The sequence below is a fragment of the Bubalus bubalis genome, chromosome 3 (assembly GCF_019923935.1).
Source record: "Bubalus bubalis isolate 160015118507 breed Murrah chromosome 3, NDDB_SH_1, whole genome shotgun sequence".
Lineage (NCBI taxonomy): Eukaryota > Metazoa > Chordata > Mammalia > Artiodactyla > Bovidae > Bubalus > Bubalus bubalis.
In genome coordinates, this window is record NC_059159.1 from 53,220,640 (window position 1) to 53,241,218 (window position 20,579).

Here is a 20,579-nt window from a genome sequence, read left to right on the forward strand (position 1 = left end):
TACATTGTTAGCTTTTACAAATTAAGGTCGGTTCCCTCTTCTAATAGATGGGGAACTAGGAACATAGTTGATTTGGATAATGATTATTATAAATAACTTTTAGTTAGCTAGAGCACAGACCTTCTTCTCTCCCTCCACCTCAGTCTTTTTATGATAGCAGTATGCATTTTCTTCTTGCTGTTTGTTTTTTTCTTTTTTTTTTTGAGGTAATTGTAAATTCACTTGCAGTTGTGAGAAATAATACAAGATTCCATATGCCCTTTGCCCAGTTTTCCTCAGTAGTAAGTAACAAACATCGCAGCCAGGATATTGATTTGACATAAGCAAGATACAGAACATTTCCTTCACCACAAGTGCCCCATATGTTGCTGTTCTATAACATACCTACTTGCCCTACCTGACCTCTTCCTTTGCAACCACCCATGTTTTCCTTGTTTCTATAATTTTGTCATTTAAAGGATGTTATGTAAATGGAATCATACAGTATGTAACACCTAGGAACTGGCATTTTCCCCACTCTGCCTGATTCTCTGGGGACTCATCCATGTTACTGTGTGCATAGGTAGTCCGTTCGCTCTAATGCTGATAAGTGGTTTGTGTTGTGGATACACTACAATTTGTTCAGCTGTTCACTGGTTGAAGAACATCTGGATTGTTTTCAGTTTGGGGCTACTATAAATAAAACTACTAGAAACATTCATGTACAGAATTTTGTGTGAACATAAATCTCCATTTCTTTGGATAGGTTTAACTGCTGGATTGTATGGTAATTGAAAGTTTAGTTTTTGAAGAAACTGCCAACTAGTTTTTTAGTTTTTGCATTCCTATGAGCAGTATATGTATGGTCCACTTTTGCAGGATTTACTATTGCCCTAGGTTTTATTTTAGTCATTGTGATATCTCATTGTGGTATTAATTTACTTCCCCCTGTTAGCTAATGATGTTGAACATCTTTTCATGTGCCTAATTTCCCATAGGCATATCCTCACTGGTAAAATTTCTCTTCGTGTCTTTTACCTGTTTTCTAATTGGAACTCTTTTTTTTAATGATAAAATATACATAACCACAGGAGAAGGAAATGGCAACTCACTTCAGTACTTTGCCTGAAAAATCCCAGACTGGCCTGGCAGACCACAGTTCATGGGGCCGCATAGAGTTGGACAAGACTGAGCGACTGAGCCTGCATGCTTGCATGCATACATAATAATTTCTAAGGGCAGTTCAGTGGCATTAAATATTCATTTTGCACAACCATCACCACTGTCTATCCCTAGAGCTTTTTTTTATATCTTCCCAGACTAAAGTCTGTACCCATAAAACAATAATGCCCTCTTTCCTCCTAGCAACTACTGTTGAGTTTAGAGAATTCTTTGTATATTAGATCCTGGAGAAGGAAATGGCAGCACACTCCAGTACTCTTGCCTGGAAAATCCCATGGACAGAGGAGCCTGGTAGGTTATAGTCCATGGGGTCAGAAAGAGTCTGCACGACTGAACAACTTCACTTCACTTTCACTTGCATATTAGGTACTAGTCCTTTGCTGAATTTGGAACATGCTTTGAAGATAACTTTCATTCTCTAGCTTATCTTTTCATATTGACAGGGTCTTTTGCCAATCAGAAATTTTTAATATTTCAAGTGTTTTGTAGTTTTCAGAGTATATGTTTTATACATTTTTGAAATCATTCATCAGTATCTTACTCTTTTTCATGCTATTGTAAAGGCAATTGAATTTTCTTTTTAAGTTTTTTTTGTGGGTTGTTCTTTGATCTTATTCTTTTTCATGCTATTGTAAATGCAATTGAATTTTCTTTTAAAATTTCTTTTGTGGGTTGTTCTTTGTAAGTACATGAAAATGCAGATTTTTTGTATCCTGCACCCTTGTTAACTTGTTTATGAATTCTAATCTTTTTTTAATGGATTCTTTAGGTTTTTCTATGTGTAATATTATACCTGTAAATAGATACAGTTTTACTTATTCTTTTCCAATTTGGGTGCCTTCTATCTCTTTTTTTTTCCCCTAAGTTTACCGGATAGAACATCATATAGAATTGGTGGGAGTAAACATTCTTTCTTATCTTGTTCCTGATCTTACAGGGAAAGTTCAGTCTTTCACCACTTAATGTGATGTTAGCTGTGAGTTTTCCATAGATGCCCATCTGGTTTATTGAGTGTTTTTATTATGAAAGGGTATTGGTTTTTTCGAATTCTCTTTCTGCATCTCTTCAGATGATCATGTAGCTTTTATTTTTTATTCTGTTAATATGGTGTATTACATTAGTTCATTTTCAGATTCTAAAGCAACTTTGCGTTCCTTGGATAATTTCTACTCTGCCATGGTGTGTAACTCCTTATCTTTGGCTGGATTCCTAGTTTTCTTTTTTGCTGGATTCCATTTGAGAGTTGTTTTTTTTTTAATGTTCTTAATAGTGTTATACCTTTTTCTGTGGCTCTGTTTTTATAGCCTGCTTCTCACAGGCAACATTTCTGAGCCAGAGTTCTGAAGCTAGAGTGAGGACAGAGGTGTGCTTACTTCTCCCACTCTAGAAGCTGAGCCAGTGGGAGTGGGCGAGTTGGGGGCTGTAGCCTCAGATCTTTTCAGTTGGTCTTCTGAGGCCTGGAACTTCTGCTTTATGAGTGACTTGCGGCAAGGGTGATCTGGGCCCCAGTTTCTTCACATGCTGCATCAAAGGTAGAGCCTTGGGTCTGGATGAAAGAAGGGAATCCCTGCCTCTTGGCCACGTATACCTGACTTTAGCCTAGCCACAGGTATCTGGAAGCAGGATGAGAAATGCTGGGGTCTTGTTCCTCTTGGGAATATAGCCCTTCTCCTGGGAGCTGTGGGAAATGGGAGCCTTATATATGCTTGGGTGCATCAGTCAGAAGTGGAATTCCTGTATCACTGCTCTTGGTTCACGTACCACAGACTCATTGTCGTTACCAAATTTCATTACTGTTTTTCATTTGGTATATGCTCTTAGAATCATTTCCAGAGTCTATAGACTATTGCCTTAAAAAATAATGTTCACAGTGTTACTGGTGTTACTGGAGAGCAGATCTGTAGAGCTCCTCATTCTGTCAACCTAGGAGTTGATTTTCAGACTCCTTTGGGCTTCCTGATGGCTCAGCTGGTAAAGAATCCACCAGCAATGCAGGAGACCCTGGTTCGATTCCTGGGTTGGGAAGATCCCCTGGAGAAGGGAAAGGCTACCTACTCCAGTATTTTGGCCTGGAGAATTTCATGGACCATATAGTCCATTGGTTGCAAGGAGTCAGGCACGACTGAGTGACTTTCACTTTAAATACCCAAAACTAGATTTGTGCTATTCCATATAGTACTTTGTCATTTAAAATAAGATAATTGTGTTTTGATAAACAACACCCTCTTTTCTGAAATGATATCTTAAGAAACTAGTTTTTAGTCATATATAGTAATTTGAACATCCTTGTTAACCTTAAAATGTACAGTTTTAAGCCTAATTTACTACCATTAAAGTACAAATTCTTTGAAGCTATAATCTCTTCTGCTTACATGGTTCTCAGATTTTCCATTTTGAAAATTAAATGTTGCCAACCTATTTTAGTACTTTAAAAAGGTAGATTGAACATTAATAATACTGTACATACATGTGATAATTACAAAAGTCTTTCCCCTCAGTTTTCTGTTTAGAAATATACTGTTACTTCATAGGAGAAAGCTATACACTATTGTTGTAAAATTCATTGAGATATGACAGATAATGTTAATTTTACTTACTATGTGGAAAAATGAATTCTGTATATTCTTAGGTCTGGAGAGAATGATGTGGAATACAACAACATGGAATTGGAAGAGGGAGAACTCATGGAAGATGCAGCTGCAGCAGGACCTCCAGGTACTGGAGCCAAACCCCACAGCCATCCTGTCTTCTCTTTCCTCTTCTTTGACTGTATCATATTTTAATATGTGGCAGCCATTGCACTTCATTGTTCATGGTATTAGAAGGACTGTATTTTATGTATGGATTTTGGAATATTACTAATAGTATTTAGAATAGTAATAGCTAAAATTTGATGCATTCTTACATAGCAGGCACTATGCAAAAGCACTTAATGTGTACCTTATCTCATTTACCTATAAAATTCTTGGAGGCAGATTTTAATATTATCTTCTTTTTGCAGCTGTAGAAACTGATGTGTAAAGGAATTAAGCAACTTGTTGTCATTTTACAATTAAGTAAATGAAAGAGGAATTAGAGTTTTCTGTTTATTTGAATCCAAAGCTCATGATCTTATCCACCATTACAAACTTACTTTTTATGATACATAAGTCTTGTTTGTATATCTACCTCAACTATAGATTAATTTGAATAGAATCACTGAATCTTTGAGTTACAGAAGACATTTTGAGAACTCAGTTTATATGGAAAAAGCTCAGAGATTTAGTTGGTATAGCTAGACTAGAACCTCACGTTGTCGTCTTGAACCTAGCTTTTTACCAAAGTACACGGCCCCTCCTGGGATAACCAGTTTTAAATAGTAAGTGTTTCTTTTGTTTTCTTGGACCTATTCAATTAAGCATGGGGATTTTGGCTAGATCAATTATCAACTAATTTTTTGCTGCTTCTATTTTACTTGCATCGCCCTTAGTATGAACACTGGCATATTCTGTAGCATGCTTGAATATCGAAAGACCTCCTTAATACTGCTCCTTAGCATTTCAGCTTCCACTTCTGCACTGTACTCCTGTCTTTCACTTTATTTCTAGGTGATCTCAGTCACACCTGTATGTCAGTTCTGTCTGTATGCTGATTACTCCCCGCTCCGTCTCTAGCCTTTATTTTTCTCATGACTTCCAGACCAATGTAGCGGTTTGGTTTTGATGTTTCAGTCTTAGCTCTCCTAAACAGAAGTCATTACCTTTTCATTTTCAGGCTTACCCATCAGTGATGGCCACCATCTTGATGATGAGTAGTGCTATATATTCTTCACCTTTTCCTCTCCTTCCACTCTCCCTTTGTCACCAAAATCTGTTGATTCTTCCCCCTAGATAGTGAGTGAATAACATTGGTTACTTCACATTCCACTGCCATTTCTGGTGTAGGCCTATGTCTTTCAACCTGAATGAGAGGCTATTTGGGTTCTTTGTATCCATTATTGCTCCCATCCATTCTGTTTCCCATGGCATGAGTTCCGAATGAAGTGACTTTTTATTCCCTTCAAAATAATATCTGATTATATCCCTTCTCTCCTTAAAAACCCTTTATTTCATTCCATTTACTTATAGGATGAAATCCAAACTCATTAATATGGTGTACAATGGCCTTCATGTGCTGACTCCTGCTCATTTTTCCCCCAGCTTTAAAAGGTGTAATTGACAAAAATTGTGTATGTTTAAGGTGTACAGCATGACGGTTTCAGATAAATACACATTGTGAAATGGTCAGCATGATCAAGCCAGTTAGCATTCATTGCCTCACATAGTTACCTTTTTTTTTTCCTTTCCTCTTCTCTACTCGACTCCCCTCTGATAACAGCCTGTTTGTTTTCTGTGTATGACTGTTTCTGGTTTTGTTATGTTTGTCCATTTGTTTTGTTTCTTAGATTTTACATACAGATATTACATATAAGTGAAGTCATATTTCTTTATCTTTCTCTGTCTTACTTATTTCATTTAGTATAATACCCTCCAGGTCCATCACGTTACAAGATCGGGTAATGGAAAGTCTTATTTGCCTGGCTAAGGAGCTTGGCCTTCTATTCTGTGGAACCACTAAAGGTCTTTAAGAGTGAATGTGATCAGATTTGTCTATATAGTGAAAAATGGGTTAAAGGTGGATGAGATGAGATTGGATACTACTGTGAAAATTCTCTGGGAGTCCAGTGGTTAGAACTCCGTGCTTTCACTGATGAGAGGATGGGTTTGACCCCTGCTTGGGAAATTAAGATCCCACAAGCTGCACAGTGTAGCCAAAAAAATGAAAGGAAACTACCTCAATATTCCAGGAGGGATAGTTTGAGGGCCCAAAATAAGGTAAGAATAGTAGAGGCAGAGAAGAAGAAACCTTTTGAGAGATGTTAAATAGTAAGACTCTGTATGACTTGGGAGTGTCTTACCGGATGGGTTGGAGTCGGTGGTGGTGTGGGGGTGATTCCTTAAGGTCTCTCGTTTGGGCCTCATTCCATAAGCTAGTGAGTCTCAGAGCAGAGGATAATATATTCAGTGTGATCCATGCTGATATTGATGGGCCAGTGGGACTCCCACGTTATGATCTCCAGACCCATGTAACTGGCTGCTTGGAAGACCACAGATGTGCAGTCTGGGTAGTAATATGCATTGTTTTTTTTTTTAAAATAAGCATCATCAGGGCTTCCCTGGTGGCTCAGTGGTAAAGAATCGCCTGCCAATGCAGGAGACGTGGGTTCAATGCCTGGTCTTTGGCGAATTACTAAGCCCATGCTCCACAACTATGGAACCTGTGCTGTAGAGCCCAGGAACTGCAACTGCTGCGAGCCCGGGTGCCACAGCTGCTGAGCCCGTGTGCCTGGAGCCCTGCTCTGCAGGAGAAGCCACCGCAGTTAGAAGCCGTGCACTGCAAAATAGAGAGGGACTCCTCGCCACAGCCAGAAAAGCCCTCACAGCACCGGAGATAAACATAAACAATTATTTTAAAAACATTTTTAAAAATAGGAGTTGTAGTTTTTATTCATTGAAATTAATAAACTAATTAAAATATGATTTACAAGATTCACCCATAATATGTAAAGAATTTCTACAAATCAAGACAACCTCTTTAGTTTAAAAAAATAGGCAAAAGACAAGAATAGACACTTTACAAAGGAGTCTATCTAGATGACCAGTACACATTTTTAAAGATACTGCTTTTGTCAGAGAAATGCAAGTTATGGTGCTATTGAGTTTGTTTATCCTACATGAAGTTTCTTGAGTTTTTTGGATGTTTACATGAATAGTTTTCATTATATGTAGGGAATTTTTACCCATTTTTCTTTGAATAATGTTCTTTCTCCTCTTTTCTAACTCCCGTTACGTGTATGCTGGTACACTTGGTGGGTGGGGTTTCATAGGTCTCTGAGACTCTCTTCATTTTTCTTCGTTCTTTTTCAGGAAATGCCAGATAAAATCCACATTATGGTACCATTGAATACCCACTGTAATGGCTAATACTTTTTAAACTGGCAGTACTAAATGTTGAAAGCATGTGGAGAGATGGAAACTCTCATAGCTTGCTGGTAGGAATGAAAATGATAACTCTACTTTAGAAAACTGTTGGGCAGTATATAGGCTAAGGCTAAATATACACATCCTATGACTTTTACACTTCTGACAGAAGGGAGCTGGTATTTGCCAGTTGAGTTTTACAAGATAATTTAGAGCGGTATTGTTCTTTTTTAGGTGGTTTTGTTTTCTTGTGTTTTTAATTTTAAAAAAGTAAATGTAATTTTTAACAAAGTAAAGAATGTCAAAAACTAGAGAAGACTGGAAAGGTAGTTTGAGTGTAGACTGTGTAGGACCTCAAATTTTTGCTAATACATACAAGCACTGTAGTAAAATCAAGAGCTCAGATAGATTAGTGTGACATTTTAGAAGGCTTAATCTGGCTTGGCTTAGGAAGAGAGCATCCATTTGCTTTTTTTATGAGTTTTTTTTTTCCCATGTGAAGTTCAGGAGCAGTTTTCTGCTTATAAGTTCAGTAGCTTTATTTCTAGTAGCAAAAAGCAACCCAAATTCTTTCCTAATAGAAATAAAGTAGTTGTATATATTCATATTTTATAGCGCTGCACAGAAATAATGAAAATGAATAAGCTGCTATATATAGCAATATAGATGAATCTCATGAATATAATATTGAGCAAAGAAGCAGAATATAAGAATATAGCTGTATCATTGCATTTAAAAAAGGTTCAGAAACAGGCAGACTAATCTATGGTGTTTTACTCTGGATGGAAGTTACCTTTGGGGAGGAGAGTAAGTGAGCAATTTTAGGAGGCTTGGAGGAATCTTGGGGTGCTATTAATTTGTGATCATTCACTAGGCTTTATGGACTTCCCTGGTGGCTCAGCAGTAAAGAATCCTCCTGTGGTGCTGGAAATGGGGGTTCAATCCCTGGGTTAGGATAATCCCTGGACAGAGGAGCCTGGTGGACTACAGTTCATGGGGTTGCAAACAGTCAGACATGACTCAACCAACTGAGCATGTGCTCATGCAACTAGGCTGTATGAGACAGATTCCACACACTCCGCAGGTTAATGGCAGTGTTAACTCTTAAAGTGGGGAACTGAACTAGATGCTAAAATCTCTGATGCCTTTGGATGAAATGTGATACTGTGTGGAAGGATGGGAACCTGTGAGGGATGGAATAGCCAAAGGACATGAACCACAACAGAAAGGAGTTTTGCTCATTGGTGAGAGTAGTGAGTGACCTGGAAGAGTGGTTAGAAAATAGAAGACTATTAACACTCATTTCTGTGCTTGGAGGTCCATTTAACGTGAGAGATAAACAGCTTTTGTTTTTGAAGAACCAGATAGTTGGGCAATCGATACCATAATCTGGATGAACCTATTTACTGTATAATCAGAACCACCTGAGTAGCTTTTTGAAAAACTCCTGGATCCCCCTCCAGTATCCTCATTCAGGACATCTAGAGTAGGGCCAGGAACCTGTCATTTTAAAAACTCCTCCAGCTGACTTCTATGCGGCCTGATTTGAGAACTTCCTAGTAAAGGAAAAGAGCTAAGGAACAGTTTCAAGGGGGAGAGGGAATAGTTTTCTGTTTTTTAAAATAGAAGTTGCAAAAAACGAAAAATAGGAGTTGCAGTGGTGTGTACAGAGGGTAAAAGAGAAATTGGCAACGGGATAATCCTTAGAAGACGAAGGACAAACAAATAGAAGGTAAGGACGTGAGGATGTGAATGTAGATGAAAAACATGTAAGTAAATAACTGGCCTGAAGCTTCTGAATAATAAACTTTTCTCCTAAGTACCCCCTATCCATCTCCATCTCTTTACAAACACCCTCATGAATAATCAGGACCTTCATGTTATTTTTATATTATCTACTTTAAGACTTTGCATGTAACATTTTTTAATGTTGTGGTTTTTTTTAAGAATAAATTTTAATAACTTTATTTAAGGAGGTCAGTTTTAACCAACATTTCCATACCTAATACTTCCTAGACATTGTACTAGGCACTGGAGAAAAGTCAGATGATTTCCTTGGGTTAAGGAGCTTTTTAAGTTCAATATAGGTAATACAGAATGACCATGTTCTCAGATGTCATTATTATGTATCAGTCATTAATAGGTTAAGTCTAAAATATTCAAATTGTACTTTAGTATTTAATCAAACTAGAAAAAATGTCTTGCCAGACAGTCATGACCTGAGTATTTAATGGCAACCCACTCCAGTACTCTTGCCTGGAGAATCCCGTGGATGCAGGAGCCTGGTAGGGTGCAGTCCCTGGGGTCGCTAAGAGTCGGACACGACTGAGCGACTTCACTTTCACTTTTCATTTTAATGCATTGGAGAAGGCAGTGGCAACCCACTCCAGTACTCTTGCCTGGAGAATCCCATGGACGCAGGAGCCTGGTGGGCTGCCGTTTACGGGGTTGCACAGAGTCGGACACGACTGAAGTGACTTAGCAGCAGCAGCAGCAGACCTGCAGAAGATTCCATTTTGGTGTCTAGATCCTTGGGATCTGTCATACCAGGGGGCTTGACTTTCATCCAAGACCACTGGGTTATAAGAAACATTCTCCTTTTCCTTAACCCTTATCCCCCAGTTGTGTATATTGTACATGCTCTCACCTTTTTATTTCTGGGGTTTAGGGTGGGGCTTCCCAGGTGGCGATAGTGGTCCACCTGCCAGTGCAGGAGATGCAAGAGACATGGGTTTGATCCCTGGGTCAGGAAGATTCCCCTGAAGGAGGAAATAGCAACCTACTCCAGTATCCAGTATTCTTGCCTGAAAAATTTCATGGACAGAGGCTCCTGGCAGGCTATAGTCCATGCAGTCATGAAAAGTCTGACATAACTGAGCATGCACGCAGGATGGGGTTGTGGGTAACTCCTGAATTTTGAGTAGTAATGAGGCCAGTGGTCATTCACTGTTCTTTGTACACTTCTCTGGCGATACGGTTTCTTTGTGCTTCTCATCATGAACACCAGCTCCTAAGAGATAGGTCCATAGACAAGTATTCAAACAACATTAACCAGTTTACTTTTTTCTTTTAAGTATAGTTGAATTTGTCCAATTACATGTAGCTTTCATTTTCTGTATCTCTTTCTTTTGCAGGTGGTAACCATGGCTATGTGGGTGCCAGTAGCAGAATGTCAAGAAGAGCACACTTGTGCTCTGCTGCTACCAGTAGTTTATTAGACATCGATCCTTTAATTTTAATACATCTCTTGGACCTTAAGGACCGGAGCAGTATGGAAAATTTGTGGGGCTTACAGCCTCGGCCCCCTGCTTCACTTCAGCCCACAGGTAAAATATGAACAGTAATTTTCCTTTTTTCTGTGCTTCTCCAAAAGAATTCTTAAATTTAAATTCCGATATCTTAAGTGTTGGAACATGGTATGTTTCTGTCACAAATTGATTTTTTGTTGTGTTTTATAAAAATATATCAGTTAAATCAGTTTTTTGTTATTGTTCAAAGGTATTTTGTACAAAAATAATGTCAAAGTACCTGTAAGAAGGCTTTTATATGATTTGCCTTTTAGATTGTGACTACTGGGCGGTTTGATCCATGTGAATTACATGTCCTCTTTGTGAATGGACTTAAAGTTTCGCAGGCCTCATGAGTACCCTGACGTCTAAGTGGGACTGTGTGTTAATTAAAAATAGAAATAGAAGGTTTACTCATGCTTTGATGTTCAGTAGCCTAAAAATGTATACCAGTTAGCAGCAGTATTTTTAAAAAATTATTTGTTAAAAAGAAATTACATTTGTGTTACTGTAATATGATGTATACACTTACACAAATTTAGAAGTATAGTCAAATGTGGACTTCTTAAACTTTAGACACAGGTTTTTCCCTTTTTTAAACTTACACCTGTTAATTTTATTTTTAAAACTCGGTTGTGTTGGATCTTTGTTGCTGTGCGCAGGCTTTCTCTAGTTGTGGACATCAGGGGCACTTTCTAGTTGCAGAGAGTGGAGGCTACTCCCGAGTTGTGGTGCACAGGTTGTAGGCACACAGGCTTCAGTAGTTGCAGCAAGCGGGCTCAGTAGTGTGGCACACGGGCTCAGTTGCTCCACAGCACGTGGAATCCTCCCAAACCAGGAGTTAAACCCATGTCCTCTGCATTGGCAGGCGGATTCCTAGCCACTGTGCCACCAGGGAAGTGCTAGACATTTACTTTTAAATGGCATACTTTGAAACCATTTTTGTTGGAAAGCTTTCTAAAATAAACTGAACATTTTTCCTACCTTCCTAAAAAAAAAAAAAAGTAGTACTTTACAAATCAAATCAGTGATTTAGAATAGTGATTTTGATGCTTCTTTATAGCAGCAGAACTCACTTTTCAAGTAGAGTTTAAGGCAGAGCCTCAGTGTAGAAAACAGAGAAATAGAGGTGCTCTAGTGGAAGATAGATCAGAACTTGGATTATTTAGTTCTCTTTGTTTCTAAAGTATACTTCCTGAAAGCCTAGGTCCTCAATTTGAAAGACTGTCTCCAATCAGGTCAAGAAACAGTTGCCTTTTTCTGTCATTCAAGTACATTTTGTATTATGCTGGTACAAAACAGTACTTATCACATTGTATATGATTTTTTTCTGAGGCATTTTTATTGTAGAAAGTTAAAATGTAGAAAATTATAAAGAGAAAATTTAAATTACACATAGTTCTTGTAATCAACAAATACCCTTAAAAAAGAAACTTATTAGCAAAGATTTTGCTTAAATTATAACCATTGTTGTTTGCAAAGACTTAGTGAAACAAACAAGTTCTGAACCTCCAGTGGATGTATACACATTGTTCTAACCTTTTTGAAGGAAAATTTTGTAGTAGATGTAAAATACCTCTATCCTTTAATCCTGTAACTTCATTTTTAGGAATATATTCCAAGGAGAAAACAATCAGAGTTCTTTGAAAATATCCAACAATACAATTATGGTTGAAAAATTACAGTTGTCCAAGGAATAGCATATTTTATAGACAAGTAAAATCCTGTTTTTGAAAAATTCACTGTCAGAGAAAAGAATGTAAACTACATAAACAGAATAAGATCTCTGTTCTCTGAAAGTTTTCTATTAAAATGGATAATATAAATGAAATGAATTGAGTTTTAGATCAAAATGATTAAAAAGTCGATGACAAGGGGGATGGGGTATGAAAGAGAGAGGAAGAACAAGGTTTGGATTTAAGCATATTGAGTTTGACATACCAGCGGGATGTCACAGTAGAGATGCTCAGCAGATAGCTAAAAATTAAGACTGAAATACAGGCAGTTACCTGCTGAGAGGTGATGCTGAGTAATTAAAATGAAGGGAGTTGAAGATTTCAGGAGAATGAGTTTCAAGAAATCCTTTAAAAGGGCTGCTGCTAGGTCCCTTCAGTTGTGTCTGACTCTTTGTGACCCCATAGACGGCAGCCCACCAGGCTCCCCCGTCCCTGGGATTCTCCAGGCAAGAACACTGGAGTGGGTTGCCATTTCCTTCTCCAATGCTTGAAAGTGGAAAGTGAAGTCGCTCAGTCGTGTCCGACTCTTAATAACCCCATGGACTGCAGCCCACCAGGCCCCTCCATCCATGGGATTTTCCAGGCAAGAGTACTGGAGTGGGGTGCCATGGAACATAATTATGGTGAACATCTGTTGTTATTGCGTGTGTGGAAGATGAGCCAGATGAAGAGCCTTTAGAGAGGAGAGAGAAGAGAGTCATGGAAGCCGAGTGAAAAATGACCTTTCTGTGAGAGGATATTTAAGGCTAATGTTGCAGAAAGATCCAGGTTTCTTTTTATTAAAATGCTTGCTTGAATTTTAGTGTTCATTTTGTATTCTTTGTGTATTCTTTCCTTCTCAATCTGTATACTTTCATTTCCTTTTCTTGTCTTATTGCATTAGCGAGAACTTCCTGTAGTGATTGGAAAGGAGTGGTGAAAAGATGTCCCTGATCTTGATGGGAAAGCGTTTAAGTTTCTCACCAGAAAGTATAATACTAGCTGTAAATTTTCCATAGATATTCTTTTATCAGGCTGAGAAAGTTCCCCTTTGTTCTGAGGTTTTATTGTGAATGGTTGCTGGATTTTGTGACATGCTTTTTTTTTTTGGCATCTATTGATATGATGTAAATAGATTACATTAAATGATTTTCAAATATTGACCAAGCCTTGTATACCTGGGATAAATCTCATTTGGTTGTCATGTATGGTTTTTTAAATATATTGTTTAATTCAGTCTGCTAATAGTTTGTTGAGGGTTATTGGTATCTGTGTTTGTCAGAGATACTGGTCTGTAGTTTTCTTGTAATGTCTGTCTGACTTTGATATTTGAATAATGCTGGCCTCATAGATTCAGTAAAGAAGTATCCCCTCTTTATAATTTCTTCTTTAAATGTTTGGTAGAATTCACCAGTGGATCGATTTGGGCCAGATGCTTTCTGTTTTGGAAAGGTATTGTTATTGACTGAATTTCTTTAATATATACAGGCCTATTCATATAGTCTGTTTTTTCTTCTGTGAGTTTGGCAGATTGACTTTCAAGGAGTTGGTGTGTTACATCTAGGTTATCAAATTTGTTGGCATGGAGTTGTTCATAGTGAACACCTGTCACGTGTCAGGCTCACTCTAGGTTTTTGTTCTTAAGCACTGTTTCATAAAAGGAACATCATAAGGGGCATCAGGGTAAGAACAACAGATAGTGTGGCTGAACCTGATTTTGAGGTATGCGCAGTGGTATATAGAAAGGCAAGTTGGATCTGTTCTGTGAAAGGCTTGCCTGAGGAATTTATTCATAGTGAACAGTGGGTAACTATTGTTTCAGTTTAAGAATAGTTTGATTCAAACTATATTTTAGAAAGCTTGCAGTGTTAAGAAAACTATCAGAAAGCAAAATTTAATCAGGATACAGTTGTAGATGTTTATTGTCATTCCCAGTATGAGAGGACAGAGTCATACATTTCTGTGTATTTTCTCAGTCATTATAACGTGTGGAGCTGGGGTAAGATCTTCAGGATTTTTTGGCATTATAAAAATTCTTTTAAATCTCTAGGGAACAGATTAACCTGGGCAGTGGAGAAGTAGTTTACTTAGAGCAAAGAGTTATACTTGTGGAGGTAGAGTTTATGGGGCTTGGCAACTAATTGCAATATGGTAAAGAGGACTTTCCAGATGGCTCAGTGGTAAAGAATTCACCCACCAATACAGGAGGCGAGTTTGATCCCTGAATCGAGAAGATCCCCTGTAGGAGGAAATGGTAGCCCACTCCAGTATTCTTGGCCTAGGAAATCCCTTGGACAGAGAGCCTGGCGCTCTACAGTCCGTGGGGTCGCAAAAGAGTCGGACACAACTTAGTAACTAAACAGCAACAACAACAGAGCACTCTGAAGTAGCTTAGATTACCAGAAGGGGGGTGGCAGGGACGGACACTGAAGTCTGAAGGAGGAGCTGTGGATAACTGTCATTCTCGAAAGAGGCGAGTGAGTGTTATAGATGAGACTCTCAATTCTTAACCTTATAACTTGACAGATTCAGAAAGGCTTCTCGTCCTCAGTGCGGTGAGTATCCTTGTCAGGTTCCCGTGGTACAAGAGTCCATAGCACTTTTACAGTCTCCCGTCTTGGCACTTACCACACAGTACTGGAATGGATTTTCATTTTTTCTCAGCTGGACTGTGAGCTTTGTGAGGGCAAAGACTGGGTGTTTGCCCTGTTCACTCTTGTACCCCCTGCCTAGCCCAGTGCTTAGCATTTGAAACAAACTCAGTAATTGTTTGTTGACTGTCAGGTAATGGAGGTTTGTTTAAATCTATTTTGTATTTTCCCATTTGGGCTTACTTTTAAAAATTCTTGTCAGTTTCTAGTAATAGTAGACTAAATCATGTGGGTTAATACAGGTTTTCTTATTTAAGTCCAGGTACATGTAGGGTGGGAGATGACAGCCACAAAGATTTTATTTAGCAAAACATTTTGAGTATTTTGTGCCATAGGCTGCATGGCCTAGAATGCATAGATCACTAAGATGTAATCTCAGCCTCTAAGTTATTCACATTCTACTTGTCTGTCTTCCTTATTGTAATATAATGTGCTCTACAAAATTAGGTAAGAATTGATTTGAAAGGAGGGGAGCAATTGGTGTGTTTAGGTGCTTGAAGAAGGAGACATTTCCCATCAGACCTGGTAAGTCTGAGTTAACAGCAAGAGCAGAGGGAAGAGAACGTGTGAAAAGGGTGAGGACAGAGCATGGCTGCCGGGCGGAGCTGCGGGACTAGGGGCACTGAGCCACCAGGAGGCAGGGGAAAGCCTCGGAAGTGGAGGTGGCATCAGATCATGCAGGGCCTGTGTGCTCTGCTGATATTTCCTCGGTGATCCTAAGCAGGAATGTAACATCTGATTTGGGTTTTAAAAACTGCTGTGATACTTTGGTGGACAGGGGGTTGAATGGGAGCTATGCTGCGCAGTGGTTTCATAGCCATTGGATCTCCTGAGCCTCAGGACAGCCCTGTTATAATATATATTATTGTCTTCATTTCACAAATAAGTAAATGGACTCAGAAGCTGGAAGATTTAAAGAAAGTTACAGCAATTAAATGGTTGATCTGAGACCAAATCCTGGGTTTCTACAATCTCTCCTAATAGTCTATTGTGAATGCTTTCAGCTGCAAGTAGCAAAATCGTGCTAATCGTGGCTTAACTAACAGTAATGAAGGCACTTTGTTATACATATTCCATCTGGAGGTTAGTGATTCCATGTGCATCAGGTATTTAAAGGCAGAGCAAGGGATGGTCCTCCTGCAGTTTTCTTGCCTGTTCTGGCATGACGTTAAGATGACTGCCACAGTTTCAGGCATCATTTATTCACAGGAATGTGTCGCTATCAGGAAAGAAAAGATGGGATGTAAAAGACCTATTCCTGTGATGCTGGAGAGCAAAGTATTAAGACTCTGGAGGCAGATTCCTTGGTTTGAATTCAGGCTCCTCTACTTTTAGCTGTATCCCCAACATAATAAAATCTCCCAGTCAGAATGGAGGCCCTCTCTCCCCTACCCCCAACTTTGGCTGAAATTCTTAGTTGTGTGCCCACTCTAAATGCTCCAAGAGGAATAAGCTTAGACCAGTCGTAGGCTCATACCCTCTAGGGCCAAGCAAAGGACAGCTCTCACTGCCCTGAGCAGTGCTGGCCTGCCTAACACCGAAACAGGCTGGGTTCTGCGGGCATGGTAGAAGTGAGGGAGTGGCTGTTGAACACACTGTGGTGTCTGCCTTCTCCATCTCTTATGGCATGGGTTGTTGCAGTGTGTGAGCAGGGTCAGCTGTCATTCCTGCTAGGAAAGGACTTGTTCCTCTGTCTAGTTAGGGTACCTCTTAAGGAGTTTAGGCGGTGTTTTTAGGGGTGAGGAACTTGATTTCTTCTTGCTTTGAGTCAGTCATAATGTTCTTTGATTTCCAGAATCCCTAGTTCCTTTCTCTTTCCTGCATAGAAATTGTGTGTTTTTGCTTGCTCGTTTCTGTCTTTAATTTTTGAGTTGGGGAAAAGAAATTAAAAACAACTTCAACTACTTTCTCTTAGAAGAAGCAAAGTATTGTTAGTTTAATGACTGCGAAGACTCACTGACAGGGAAGTAATTTTTTTTTATTTATTTATGATAGTCCATGGCACTTAATGGAGAAGGCAATGGCACCCCACTCCAGTACTCTTGCCTGGAAGATCCCATGGATGGAGGAGCCTGGTGGGCTGTAGTCCGTGGGGTTGCCAAGAGTCAGACATGATTGAGTGACTTCACTTTCACTTTCATGCATTGGAGAAGGAAATGGCAACCCACTCCAGTGTTCTTGCCTGGAGAATCCCAGGGATGGGGGAGCCTGGTGGGCTGCCGTCTCTGGGGTCGCACAGAGTCGGACACTACTGAAGCGACTTAGCAGCATGGCAATTAATAGCTGCATCCACATTGGATAACAGTTCAGTAAATCACCTTTTTAAAATGAGTTAGACTGTATATTTTATATACTATGTATAACATATTTGACTAAGTGTTTGGCTTCTAGGTTTATGCTTTTTCTGTTTTTTTTTTTTTTAATTGTGAGCATACTAAAAGCTCAGTATAGAAAATTTGAGAAAAGTGAATAAATACAAAGAAGAAAGCACAGGCAGTGTGGCAGCTTTTAAAATTTTTAGAGTTAAATGTATAATTCAGATTTGAGTTATTATAATGTGAAGAAATAGAGAAAAACAATAGAATGGGAAAGACTACAGATCTCTTCAAGAAAATTAGAGCTCCCAAGGGAAAATGTTATGCAAAGATGGGCACAAATGAAGAACAGAAATGGCAAGGACCTAACAGAAGCAGAAGAGATTAAGAGGAGATGGTAAGAATACACAGATCTATACAAAAAAGGCCTTAATGACCCAGATAACCACGATGATGTGGTCACTCACCTAGTTTCAGACATCCTGGAATGTGAAGTCAAGTTGGCCTTAGGAAGCATTACTACAAACAAAGCTAGTGGAGGTGATGGAATTCCAGCTGAGCTATTTCAAATTCTGAAAGATGATGCTGACAAAGTGCTGCACTCCATGTGCCAGCAAATGTGGAAAACTCAACAGAGGCCACAGGGCTGGAAGAAGTCAGTTTGCATTCCAATCCCAAAGAAAGGCAATGCCAAAGAAAGCTCAAACTACCACACAATTGCACTCATTTCCCTTGCTAGCACGGTAATGCTCAAAATTCTTCAAGGTAGTCTTCAACAATACGTGAACCAAGAAGTTCCAGATGTACAGGCTGGAACCAGAGATCAAAGGCAGGGGAACCAGAAATCAAATTGCCAACATCTATTCGATCATAGAAAAAGCACGAGAATTCCATTAAAACATCTACTTCTGGTTCATTGAGTAGGCTAAAGCCTTTCACTGTGTGGATCACAACAAACTGTGGAAAGTTCTTCAGGAGATAGGTATACCAGGTTACCTTACCTGCCTCCTGAGAAACCTGTATGCAGGTCAGGAAGCAACAGTTAGATCTGGATATGGAACAACAGACTGGTTCCAAATTGGGGAAGAGTATGTCAAGGGTGTATATTGTCACCCTGCTTATTTAACTTACATGCAGAGCACCTCATGTGTGTTGCCAAACTGGATGACTCACAAGCTGGAATCAAGATTGCTGGGGGAAACATCAATAACTATGGATATGCAGATGACACCACTCTAGTGACGGAAAGTGAAGAGCCACTAAAGAGCCCCTTGATGAGGATGATAGAAGAGAGTGACAAAGCTGGCTTATAACTAAGATCGTGGCATCTGATTCCATCACTTCATTGCAAATAGATAGGCAAAAAGTAGAAACAGATTTTATTTTCTTGGGCTTCAAAATCAGTACAGACAGTGACTGCAGCCATGAAATTAAAAGATACTCCTTGGAAGTAAAGCCTTGACAAATCTAGACAGCGTATTTAGAAAGCAAAGACATCACTTTGCCAGCAAAGGTATGTGTAGTCAGAGCTATGGTTTCCAGTAGTCATGTACGGATGTGAGAGTTGGAGTATAAAGAAAGCTGAGTGCCAAAGAATTGATGCTTTTGAGCTGTGGTGTTGGAGAAGACTCTTGAGACTCTCTTGGACTGCAAGGAGATCCAACCAGTCAATCCTACAGGAAATCAACCCTGAATATTCGTTGGAAGGACTGATGCTGAAGCTGAAGCTCCAATACTTTGGCCACCTGATTGGAAGAGCTGGCTCATTGGAAAAGATCCTGATACTGGGAAAGATTGAAGGCGGGAGGAGAACGGGGCGACAGAGGATGAGACGGTTGGATGGCATCACCAACTTGATGGACATGAGTTTGAGTAAACTCTGGGAGTTGGTGATGGACAGGGAGACCTGGCATGCTGCAGTCCATGGGGTCGCAAAGAGTTGGACAAGACTGAATGACTGAACAACAACTAAATGTGACCCAGATTTTAACTTTGTAGGTGTGAATAGAGTTATGATACTTGTGTCTTTTCATTAATTGAATCTAATGCATGCTTTTATTGTTGGTACCACCTGAAGAGCTTTAGGTTACTTGCACCTCTAATTTGCCTATATGCACAGTACAGAATGGCTTCATGAATGTTAAGGTCTATGTTAATGTGACTTGTTACTTCCTCTCTGCAGCATCATATTCTCGAAAAGATAAAGACCAAAGGAAGCAGCAGGCAATGTGGCGGGTTCCCTCTGATTTAAAGATGCTAAAAAGACTCAAAACTCAAATGGCTGAAGTTCGATGTAAAACTGATATAAAGAACACACTTTCAGAAATAAAAAGCAACAGTGCTGCTTCTGGAGACATGGCTGCAAGCCTCCTTTCTGCTGACCAGGCAGCTCTGGCCGCATGTGGCACCGAAAACTCCAGCAGGTTACAGGAATTGGGAATGGAGCTCTTGGCAAAGTCATCAGTTGCCAGTTGTTACATACGAAACTGTAAGTGAAAAAGATCCGCTTAGTTTTATTTCTCCATGTGCCATTTGGGAAACTTGGGGAGAGGTTATTTTCAGAATAATAATATTTAAATATCTCCCTCAGTGTTACTTAGGACTACAAATACATACAGCTTTTTCTTCCATCCAAAACTGACTTTGTATATTTTCTGCTATATAACAGAGTTAACATTTCTTGATTGCTTATTCTGTACTGGGCAACAAATAAGACAAAATCTTTACTCTCACGAATCCTGCATTCATTACTCATGTGATAGGAATTGGACATTAAAATGTGTAGACAGGTAAAGATTATTTCAGTAGATAAAACGTCCTGTGAAGTCCACAGCAGAGGAGCGGGGTGGGGAGAGCAAGTGAAAGAAAGTCCCTCAAGAGGCAAGCGTTGAACTGACACCTGAAGGTTGAGGAGTGGGAGCCGTGCAGAGGTCTGGGGGAAGCATTCTTCAGGGTAAACAGAACGGAAAAGGCAAAGTCACTATCAGGATTCACTCTACATGGCTGAAGGCTGAAGGAAGGCCAGTTTGCCTGAACATGGTGAACTAAGCAGAAGCGAGGGTAACAGGAGATGCATCAGAGAGACAGGATCTTGATCAGGTGCAGTCGCTAAGTTGTGCCTTGGCACTTTGCAACCCCGCCGGGCTCCTCTGTGGGATTTCCCAGGCAAGAATACTGGAGTGGGTTGTCGTTTACTTCTCTATTAGATCACATGGGTCTTATAAGACCTCAGTAAGCAGTTCGAGTTTTATTCTGATCTTGGGGGGAAGTCTCTAGACAATAAAAATCAGAGGGGTGATTATGATCTGATATACTTCTAAAGCAAAGATTGCTTTGTTGTGTGGAGAGGGTCTGAAAAGGATTGAGAGTGGAAGTTGTGAGACCAGTTCGCAACCTATAGCAATAGCTTGTATGAAATACTATGACTTATTCTGGAGTTTCTGCACTGAGT

The 20,579-nt window shown here is 39.5% G+C and overlaps 1 protein-coding gene across 4 annotated transcripts in view; it reads left to right on the top strand.

The window, feature by feature from the left end:
- The window catches only part of TRIM37 (tripartite motif containing 37), a 181,719-nt gene that overhangs the window by 87,622 nt on the left and 73,518 nt on the right, over positions 1-20,579 (top strand). For 3 of the 4 annotated variants that reach the window (XM_025281189.3, XM_006045487.4, XM_006045486.4), the window contains exons 17-19: positions 3,791-3,876; positions 10,295-10,486; positions 19,311-19,616. In XM_025281189.3, coding sequence (XP_025136974.2) covers positions 3,791-3,876; positions 10,295-10,486; positions 19,311-19,616 — 584 coding nt within the window. The remainder of the gene's footprint in view (positions 1-3,790; positions 3,877-10,294; positions 10,487-19,310; positions 19,617-20,579) is intronic. The other variant, XM_025281190.3, reaches the window with a different exon arrangement.